The sequence below is a fragment of the Pteropus alecto genome, unplaced genomic scaffold (genome assembly GCF_000325575.1).
Source record: "Pteropus alecto unplaced genomic scaffold, ASM32557v1 scaffold7, whole genome shotgun sequence".
NCBI lineage: Eukaryota > Metazoa > Chordata > Mammalia > Chiroptera > Pteropodidae > Pteropus > Pteropus alecto.
Window position 1 is genome coordinate 43,677,135 of NW_006494614.1, and position 10,593 is coordinate 43,687,727.

General features: G+C 47.8%; 1 protein-coding gene and 1 pseudogene across 4 annotated transcripts in view; both read left to right on the forward strand.

Annotated features, from left to right (window-relative positions):
* MOCS1 (molybdenum cofactor synthesis 1) overlaps positions 1 to 10,593 on the forward strand; it is a 36,272-nt gene continuing 25,679 nt past the window's right edge. For 3 of the 4 annotated variants that reach the window (XM_015600583.2, XM_015600584.2, XM_006926585.3), the window contains exons 1-3: positions 1 to 199; positions 7,079 to 7,205; positions 8,702 to 8,869. In XM_015600583.2, the coding sequence (XP_015456069.1) occupies positions 77 to 199; positions 7,079 to 7,205; positions 8,702 to 8,869 (418 nt within the window). In that variant the 5' untranslated portion in view covers positions 1 to 76. The remainder of the gene's footprint in view (positions 200 to 7,078; positions 7,206 to 8,701; positions 8,870 to 10,593) is intronic. The other variant, XM_025042706.1, reaches the window with a different exon arrangement.
* LOC112474639 lies at positions 7,869 to 8,038 on the forward strand (annotated as a pseudogene).

Below are 10,593 nucleotides of genomic sequence, written 5' to 3' on the forward strand. Positions count from 1 at the left end.
ACCCAGGCAGCGAGCCCGGAGTTAGTGTTCTTGAAGCCGACTTCCTAAGGGAGTCACGCTCAGGACAGCAGGCTTCATGGCGGCGCGACCGGTGTCCCGGATGCTGCTGCGGGTCTTGAGGTCCAGCGTCCGGAGCTGCAGCTCAGGGGCTCCAGTGATGCAACCCTGTCCCGGGGAGTCCTCCCAGTCTGCCACGGAGGTAAGCCAGTCTGTGTTCCCGGGATGGGGTGGCCTGGCAAGCTTCCCCTTATGCCGAGAGAAGCACCCCCGGCCGTCTGTGGCCTCTTTTGCGAGGGACCCCTCGGCGCTTAATTGGGGGTGGGGAGAGGCATGGAATGCTCTCTAGATTAAACCATTCTCACCCCATTCCCCAGCGCGGGGGAGCAGGGGGCGGGGCGCTCCTTGAGGTTGTTGCCTAAAACTCCCTGCCTATTCAAACCGTGCAACCCCTTCCAGGTATGAGTGGCTACCAGAGATAGGGAGCTGGCAGGTAGGACTTCGAATCCTATGAGATGTTATTAGTATCCCTCAGACTTGCCTCTTAAATATTTTCCTCCCTATCCCTTATTGGAGATTGTTTGTGTATGATCAGGTGTTCCTGTGTGACACTGACTGAAAATGTCACCTTGGTACCACCAATAGTTGTCACTTCTGTAGTCACAGGGCTCTGACTGTTTCATCTTCATCTCCCTTAGGAAGATTGGGCCTCATTATAGAGCAGCACGGAGCAGGAGGATCTGGGCTTTTCCAGGTTAAAGATACTGGTTTCTCTGTAGGGTCAGGATAGGCTCCCTCAGTCCTTGACAGCACCCTCAGAGTGATTCCTATCACAGTAAGTTTTAAGTTTGTTCTTTTCATATAGGGAATAATTTTGGGAAAAACATCTCTTCTCATTTGTGAAACCTTTTTTTCTAGACTCTTCTGGTTATTCTTTTCCCATGTCCTACCATAAAGCTTCATATCCTAGGAGAGGGCCTCAGCTTAACTTGCTTTTCCCAAATCTGAACCCCTCTGGGATCTTCAGATAGCATGCCCCATTGCTGGAAAGTTTACAAGTGTTTCAGTATCCTTGAACTCTGAGTTTCATTGAGGGAAAAATAGGAAAGCAAAGATTGCTGTGAGATCTTTAAACAATTCAGGAAAAGGAAAGTTTCTTCTTCCTCCTGCCCCTGATTTATTTTGTATCTTTCATGAGAGGACCTGTGCTAAGTGCTTTAGTCCTCATAGTAAATCGTGTTAAATAAGCAGAGTGTATTTCAGGTGTGAGGGCTTATTGAAGTTAACTTGAATAAAGTAAAGGAGCAGGAGCTCAAACTCTGGAGCCTGTGCTCCTGCTTCTTCCATGTGGGGAGAAGAGGGGGTGAGGCCTATCTCTTCCTTTATACTGTGAGGGGAGCCATGATTAGTAGGTAAGAACATAGATGCTGGAGCAGAATGCCTTCCCACTTATGAGGTATGTGAACTTCACCTCTCAATGCCTCAGTCTTATCTGTAAAATGGGAATAGTAGTGTCTATTCTATCAGGTGGTTATAGGGATTAACAGAGTTAATGTACACACACCCACATACTTAGAACAAAGCCTGGCACATGTAAGTGCTGAATTCTGTATGTTCAGTGTAATTGTCATCTTTGCTGCCCATGCTGTGTCCCATCAGTCCCCTCCCGCCTAGACATTCAAGATAGTCATACCGTCAGCTATTTGGTCACCGACCTCCCATCCTGGATGCTCCCCACTAGGGTTATCTTCGGCAGACGGGTTGCTCCTTGAGTGCTGGATGCTCCCCTGCCTTTCTAAGTATTTCTCCACAGTGCTTAACATGGTGCTCTGTAGGCAGTGGAATCGGCAGATATTTTTGGCTGTTTGGAACACAACTAGTGAGGGGGCTCATGGAATAGAAGATAGAGTAATGGATAGGGAGCCCTATGTTTTCACCTTTGCTCTACCTCTAATTTCACCTAGCTCTTGGGTCTTTCACTTTCTCTTTCTTAATGTTCTTAAAACCAGAGCGTTGTGCCAGCCCACCTTTACACAGTGGGAAAGGGTACAGAATGTCTTTGAGAGAATCTCAGAGGTGAGACAAGTTTGGAGATAAATATATATTCAGTCTATCCCCAGAGCTTGCCAGTTGGCAAGAGCAGAGGTGGCAGCATCTGGGACCCCTATCCTGTCTTGTCTTTCTTTCCTTCAGGGTGCTTTCCGCCACCCCACTCCCAGAGCCCTGGCCCTCTGGTTTGGGATCAGAGGTGCTTGGAGGGACAGAGGGGAAGAGGAGAAAGCCATGGGGTAAATAACATTTTGTGTGTCAGGGTGTGGGTGTGAGAGAGAGGTGAGGTGTAGAGTGGGAGCTGGCTGTGAGGACAGTGGCAAGGAGGTCTTGGGGTTGGTTCAAGGATAGGTTCAGCAACTACTACAAATAAGAAGGGCAAGTGGTAGTGTGTAGGTAAATGGGGAGGTGGGAGGAAGAGATGCAGCTACCTGACGTCATGATTGGGGTGGCCCAGACAGTCTACTCTGGAGAGCTTACCCCAGTCCAGAAGCACTACACCCATCTTTGTTTCCCTCAGGTTCCATGCAGGCTTTGTTGGTGCCAGAGGGCTCTCCTCAGGTCTTGGGCCTCCTGCCTTGGGGCAGGGGAGAGAAGAATGTGCTGGGTAGAGGCACCCAGCTGTTCAAAGGGCCCAAAAGAAACAGATGTTGGAGAGCAGGTTATAGAGGAAGGAACTGCGTGCAGGAGAAAGTAGAAGGGTACAGCAGGGCTTGGCTTGGGGACAGGGACACATGGAAGGAAAAACGATAGAGGGAAAGCAGGGGGTTATCTTGACTCTCAGCCTGCCCAGCTCCTCAACATCCTTACTTGAGAAGAGTGTGACACTCCTTGACAGGAACCATGGGTGTGAAGACCTCACATTTAGGGTGGAGGAAGGGGAGGGAGCTAGGCCTGGGGCTGGCACTTTGCTAGATCTTCTCACTTAGTAGAGATTGATTTTTGAGGCACTCCAAGTATACATCATTGCAAATAGTAGGTAAATCGGGGCTACCGATATTTGAGTTTGGCATGTGCTTTTTCTCCTGCATAACTCTGCACTCTGTCTACACTCTAGCTGTTTGGGGGTTGGCCTTTATCATCAAAATCAAACACTCAAGGTTAGCGACTAACTACTAGGGGAGGCACTTTGAGGGCAGGGTCCCTTACTTAACTAATTCCTTTGTACCACCCTTCCCCAACCCACTCTTCCCCGGTCTTCACTGGGCAGGTAGACAAAATAACTAGTAACATATGGTAGGCTGCCAAGTGCCTGATTGTTAGCTCTAGTGTCTGTGGTCCTGGGTGTCTTAGACCCCACTGTCCTGTTTTGAGTAGTGTGACAGCAGGTCAGAAACCCCAGCCATGGCCCATCTGCCTTTAAGTAGGGTGGAAGGCCAAGACCTTGCAGGACTGGAGAAGCTGACAAGAGTGAGAAAACTAGTCACAGCACACACAATTGCGCCTCATGAATATTTTTTTGTTTGACGACTGGACATAAGTAAGCGGGTGTTATATTAAGAAAATGGCAGCAATCACATATTTGGTACCTACTCTGTGGCAATGAACACCTCCAATTTACTTAGGTAGATAATTATCTACACTTTATGGAGGCGGAAACTTAAGGCTTAAAGAATTTAAGCGACTTGCTCAACAGCTAGTGAGTAACAGAGCCGAGCTTATAATTCAGGTTTACGTACTCCCAAAGCCCTGTGCTCAGAACCACAACAACTACCCCTGAAGTAGAATGACACCTGATCCTGTTGTGTCTGGGCCTGTGGTTCCGAGGCTGGGCTGCAGAGTAGTAAGCTAAGCACTTCAAACGAACAAAAACGAAGCTGGGGCCCATCTCAGAGCAATTGAATCAGAATTGGTGGGACTCTAGCATTAGTACGTCTTAGAAGCTCTTCAGGTGATTTTGATATGCAAGCAGAGCTGAGAACCACTGTACTAGGTTAAACCATTTTGATACTAGAGCCCAGCCAGGAAATCAAAGATGATCCCAATGAAAATGGGTTTTGCACACACCTCTTTCTCTTTGGATTAGGGACCTGCCTACTTGTTCATTGACACAGAAGTTTGATACTTGCTATGAACATACTGTTTGGACACAGGGATACCAAGTCAGGCAGGAGGGCTTCCCACACAGGGAAAACAGCTTGGTTCAGGCTGGGGCCCTGGGTATAGGATCCACTAAGGCCATTCTACTTCTGACATGTCCCAGCCCTTTCTAGGTGAGAAGTATTGCTGTCTACCTTGCCTGATGGTAATTCCTTCTGGGTCCAAGACTTCTTTGACTAATACTGATTATTTTTTTTCTCTGGGATATTTGAGGGAAAGGAAAAAACTAGAAGAACGAAAGTAGGGCATGCAGTGTGGGATAAAAGAGGCAGAGATGAAACTTGTTAATATCCACATGATGAATTTGCAAGTCTTGAGGGGAGGGAGTGGGAGAGTGTGTATATATGTAGGAGGCTAAGCTGGGTCAGGTACTGGCAGTACAGAGTTTGAATGAATCTACATAAGGTCACCCCACGTCTCAAAAATGAAATTCGGCCTGCCTCTCCCCTGGTCAGAACAGAGTGTCTAATTCCATTCTTGATTGCCCCATTACACTGCTTGCTCCTGGGTTTCTGCTGAGTCGTACTCCTTGGTCCTCTCACTTGCTTCCAATTCCTGGATTTATTTTGTCTCCTCTCTCACCCAGCCACTTCCCCTATATGTTAAGATGAGGGTGAGGCAGTGGGCATCTTGGCAAGTAAGAAGGTAGAGTTTGGAGTGATTAACAAATTAATGAATTGCAAATAGCTATGGATGGAGAAGAGGGTGCAGCTACCGTAAATCCAGATTCCCAGGCATCTTGTCTCCTGGACTCTGGTGGCCAATTGAACCCTTAACTCTGGAGCATCCCCTGCCCCACTCGAAGATAACCAGTGGAAAGGCAGTGGGGTGAGCAGGGAGGACAGGTACTATTATGATTACAGTAAACTGCAGTTCAGAGAAGTGACTGCTGCTTACTTGTCATGACTTGTCATGGGACTGGGAGCAGGGTTTCTTGGAGGATGTGGGAAACTGGTCTCAGGGTGGGCAGTGAGGTCAGTTTGCTAAAGGGCTTGAAAACTAGGCAAAAGCATGTGAATGGGATCCCTGGGTTCTAAAGCCTGTTTCCCTATTTGGGGAAAGTCCCTTACCTTTTCTAGAACCCAGTTTCCTTTACCTAGGCTTTTCTTCAGCTGTAAATGTTATTTTATCATTTTCTATAATCAGACCTGCTACAGTGTTTCTCAAACCTTGGCTGCACATTAGAATCACTTGGAGAGATTAAAAACACAAGCACTCAGAGATCAAATACAGTTGGCTTCCAGTGGAATTATTTGCTTAAGCTCCCCAGGTGGTTTTAAAGTAAATGTTTCTTTCTCCTGGGTGCAAGTCAGCAGTTTCCCTGGACCTCAGGAGGGCCTGAGGCCTTTTGCTCTCTTAGGTTACGAAATCATGATAATCCTAGTTGTTTATCTACCAGCTTCCTGCCCCACTTTCTTTACCTTAGCCCATTACTCTGTTCTTATTTTACAAGTGGAAAAACAGGTCTCCAGGAGTTATGGAACTTTTCGAGTATATAGGGTCACTCCTGGCCCAGAAACCAGGAGTTCTTGCCCCAATCCAGAGTCTTGCCCGTAGCCCTCATGGATGACTGCCAGGTTAGAATTTCTTTGTTCTAAAGATTCTAAAGAAGTGGCTTCTCGTCGCCCTGTATACCATCCCATGTACCTTCTCTGACTTGCCCTATGCAATTAGAGGAAAGAGTTTAGATCTTGGAATCAGAGGACCTGGATTTGAATCCTTGTTCTGCCAAAGGTGTTCATGGACCGCATCCAAGCCTTATTTATATTAAGTCTTGGGGTAGGTGTGGGGGTTGAACAGAGAACATTCTCTGGAACTTTAAGATGTTTTTCAAATGTATCTTCTTAGAGCAATCTAATCTAATGAGCTATCTCATTATCATCTGTCAAGGTCTAGGGTTCTGCTTTCAAAGCAGGAAATCATACTACATCAGACTTCGGAAAGGATAAGGTTGGCTGCCTCCTTTCTCTCTCCAGGATGAGTTTGGGCCTTGCAGTGAGCCTCCAGCAATCTCCTCCCACTTAGGCTCCAAACAATAGATGCATAATCCTTCTTTCTGGCAATGGATAGAGTGAAGGATAAAGATTGGCATAATCTTTGCATGGGGTTAGTGGGGTGGTCATTCTGGCCCTTCCACTCTGCCTTCCTGGAGGCTGGTGGCCTCATTACTTTTGCAGGTCTCCCTGGTTGTGCTGTTCTTGCCCCAGAGGCCTTCTGCCTGAGGGAAGCCCTCCGGTGGGTATACCTACCCCAGCTGTTCCCAATGGCTTGGCCTGTTGGGTCGTCCTGGGCAATGGGGATGCTCCAGGGAGCCCAGGGAATTAGTTAAGAGAAAAGCAGCTTGTGTGACACCCAGTCCCCAGAGTTAGTGCTTTCGCTTTGAGCTGCTTCTGTCTGCTATGGTAAAGATAAAGAATGGGAAACATGGGTTGGAGAGGTGGCTTACGAAGTCCCAGGTCATGCAGCAGTGGTACCACCATCCTCAGTTACCTGCTCCTTCCCTCCTCCTCTCTGGACCTGCTTGCCAGTTGGTATGGTTGCCATTTTCCAAGTGGCACGTTTTCTTTCAGTGACCTGTCCAAGAGATACTGGAGACGTTTGTTCCTGGATGGGCTTCTTTTGAGGGAGGGGGAATGGGTATGCCCTTCAGTGGTCCCACACCCATGAGCTGAGTGTTGGGGACTAGGGGCATGTCCTTCCCTTCAGGCTTGTTTCCCGATCTGTGAAGAATGGGCAATCCCAGCTCCCCCAGGACTGTGAAACCCACATGGATGGAAAGTTTAGAAGTGCTGTACAGATGTCAGAGATGAGAGGGGGTGGTTGATGAGACAAGGTTATGTCCCCAAGGTGGGATTTCCCCAGGTGGGCTCTCCTTGCTCCTCTCCAGCCAGGGAGCAACCACCCATGTTTCCTCCCTGCCTTGTCACTGCAGGAGCTGTCCAGGCGGAGGCAGTTCCTGAGGGAGCACCCGGCCCCCTTCTCTGCCTTCCTCACTGACAGCTTCGGCAGGCAACACAGCTACCTGCGGATCTCCCTCACAGAGAAGTGCAACCTCAGATGTGAGTCTCCTTCCTGGGCCCTTTCTGGGCTTCTGTCTCTCTGTTGAAGCAGTTTCTGAAATCTCCTTATGCCCAAGAATCCTTCTCAATCCTCCCAATTCTTTCTAACTTGCCCACCCATCCATTTTCCTTGCTTGTCATGTGGAGTTCAGGGGTAAGATAGTGGTCGAGATTGAGTTTCATGATCCTCGAAGCTGGATTCTACTTGGGATTAGGTTTGAGAATAAATTTGCTATTGTGGTTAGGATCTAGGCTGGATCTGGAACTCTCTTCAGGGGTCATTTTTTTCTTTCCTCCCATTTCCTTGCAGGGCTCAAAGTTCAGGACAAACGCGGATGGTACTCACCCAGGGTGGCCGTGCTAGACACCATAAACATGTGACATACACAGGGGTGCCCCTGGCCAACACTGCCAGCTATGGAGACACCCCAGTCTCATGTTGGAAGTTGTCCGGCCAAGCAGATACACAGAGTCCTCACTTCATAATCCCACACACAGTGCTCGGGGGATGTATCCACTGGGGAGAAACTTGCAAAGTTTGCGTGCCCCTCTCTGTCCCTCCCTGCCTCCCTTCCTTCCACTGTAATTCACAATAAGAAATATATTTATTTTATGACCTAATAAATAACGTGTGTGTGTGTGTGTGCGTGTGTGTCTGGGTGTATCACTTCTCGGCCTTTTGGCTAAGATCAAATGTAGTTTTTGTTCTTAACGGTTTAAATAAGGTGTGTGTGTGTAGTAGTTTAACCTAACAATACTTACTGCATGTGGTACTGATGTTCTGATATTCTTATCTATCTTATTCTGTCTTAAAAGACCAATCTGGACCCTTCACTAATTTGGCCGAATGACACTCTAACACATTTCGACCCAACTCTTGATAACACTGTACCAAGTGAACTGATGGTAGGGATAGTGCCCCCGCTCACCTGCCAGGGCTCACTTCATTTACCCCATTCTGCTAACTCGCCCTGAACAAGTAGTACCTCAGTTTTCCACCCTATAAGACGGGACTGTTAATAAGCTACCGCTGCTTTTACCAGGCCAGAGAGTACTTCCCAGCCTCCTGCACCTCACAACACAGACAGAGATGGGTAACTCTTTGCAAAAAACGGGTGAAATGAAAGAGGGTGAACAATACCAGCAGAAATGGGCCCAGAACAGGGGGAATCAGCATCTTGGCATCTCCCTACCCCAAGCCAGGCTCTCCTCTCAGCCTAGTTTATCATCTTTAACCCTTACCCTCACCCCCCCACCCCTCCATGGAGGGATGTTGCCAAGGAGAAGAATGTTAGCATTTCATAAATGAGAAAGGTGAGGCCCAGAGAGAATCTGGCCTAGGGTCTGGACCTCAGATTTAGCAAAGTCTCTCATCATTGTCTAGGTGGGGTTCAGGAGAAAGTTCTGGCCTGGTGGGGACATGGGGGATCGGAGACATCATGGGCCTGACTTCTGTCATTATTTCCTACCTCCATGTCCCATCTCTTCCCCTTTAGGTCAGTACTGCATGCCCGAGGAGGGTGTCCCACTGACCCCCAAGGCTGACCTGCTGACCACAGAAGAGATCCTGACCCTGGCACGTCTCTTTGTGAAAGAAGGCGTAGATAAGATCCGGCTTACAGGTGGAGAGCCTCTCATCCGGCCGGATGTGGTGGATATCGTGGGTGAGTTTGAAGTTGTCATCACTTCTCCCAACTTCTCCCTCATCCAATTGGATTCAGATATTAATATCAACAGCTAACATTCATTTAGAGCATTATGCTCACTTAGTCCTATAACCCTCTAAGACAGGTACCATTATTATTACCATTTTGCTAAGAAATGAGGCACAGAGACGTTCAATAACTTGCCCAGGGTCACAAAGCTAGTAAGTGCCAGAGCCCAGAGTCTTGCAATCACATTTAGACTGTACAAGGGCCTGGGGGCCCATGTGATCTGGCTCCTGCTGACTTCTGAGACCCCTTGCCTGCCCCTTTGCCCCGCTCCATCCCCTCCAGTCATAGTGCCAGGCCTTTGCACTTGCTTTTCACTTTCTAGGAGCATAGGGGTCATTGCTTTCCTCATTTAGGTCTCTGCTCAAATGTCATCACCTTGGGGAGGCCCCTTTGGCCATTCTATCTAAAGGACATCCCCATATACAGATGTTGAATTATAACCTGAAACACAATAAAAAATTTAAAAAATAAAGTGCATCTCCACATAGACACCCCAGCAACACTCTGTCCCAAGAATTGGCAAGCTATAGCCGATAGGCCTAATCTAGGCTACCACCTGTTTTTGTGTGGCCCGCAAGTGAAGAATGGTTTTTATGTTTCTGAAAACTGAAAAAAAGATGTCAAAAGAATAACATTGTGTGACACATGAGAATTATATGAAATCCTGAATTCACTGTCCATTATTAAAGTTTTATTGGCACATAGCCACACCACTCATTTACATGTTTCCCATGACTGCTGTTGCAGAGTTGAGTAGTTGCAACAAAGACCATGTGGCCAGCAAAACCAAAAATATTTACTCTCTGGCTTTTACAGAAAAAGTATGACAACTCCTACTCTATCCCATTATTCTGCCTTATTTTTCTTGATAGTGTTTGTCTCATCTTGATGTTATGTAATTTGGTCATATGTTTTTGTTTCTTGTATCGTCTGTTTGCTTCATTAACTGGCATGAGAACTCTCAGGGAACTCTGGCAGAGTTTGCCCACAGCTGTGTTCCCAGAACCTAGGAACATTCTTGAAACACAGATGGCACTCACGGAGATTTGTTGGATGAATGGAGAGTGGTTCAAAGTACAATCTCTGAAGTATGACATATCCGTATGTGAGTCTAAGTTGTGCCGCTTACTAGCAGCGTACCTTTGGGCAACTTTTAAAATCCATTTTAAGCCTTAGGATAGAGATAGTACCTACCTTACAGGGTTGACCTGGGAAGGAAATGTGAAGATGCCAGGCACATGGCAAGTCCTCTGTGAGGGGTGGCCCTGCACTGCTTCTAAGCCCCAGGCTCAGCCAGAGGGAGACCTTTGCTCATGTATTTGTAGATGAGGAAATCAGGAAAATAAAGTTCCGTGTTTTTGATTGCTGAGCCCTCCACCTCCATCCCCACCCCAACTCCAGCTGTTCTTGATGGGCTCTCCCAACGCTCAGTGCTCTGCTTCATTTTCTGGTTCAGTAAACAGTCTCTGGAGTGCCTTCTCATGTGCCTGGTACTGTGCTGGTGCACAAGGTGAATGAGCTGCAGGCCCTGCCATCGAGTACCCACAGCCCATTGGCAGAAGCAGTGACTGGAGCCAGCCATCTGATTAGGACTGAGCAAGGAAAGCCCCAAGGAGAGGCCCAGCATAGGGCTCACTGCTTGCCTCATTTAGGTCTCTGCCCTCTCCTTCCTC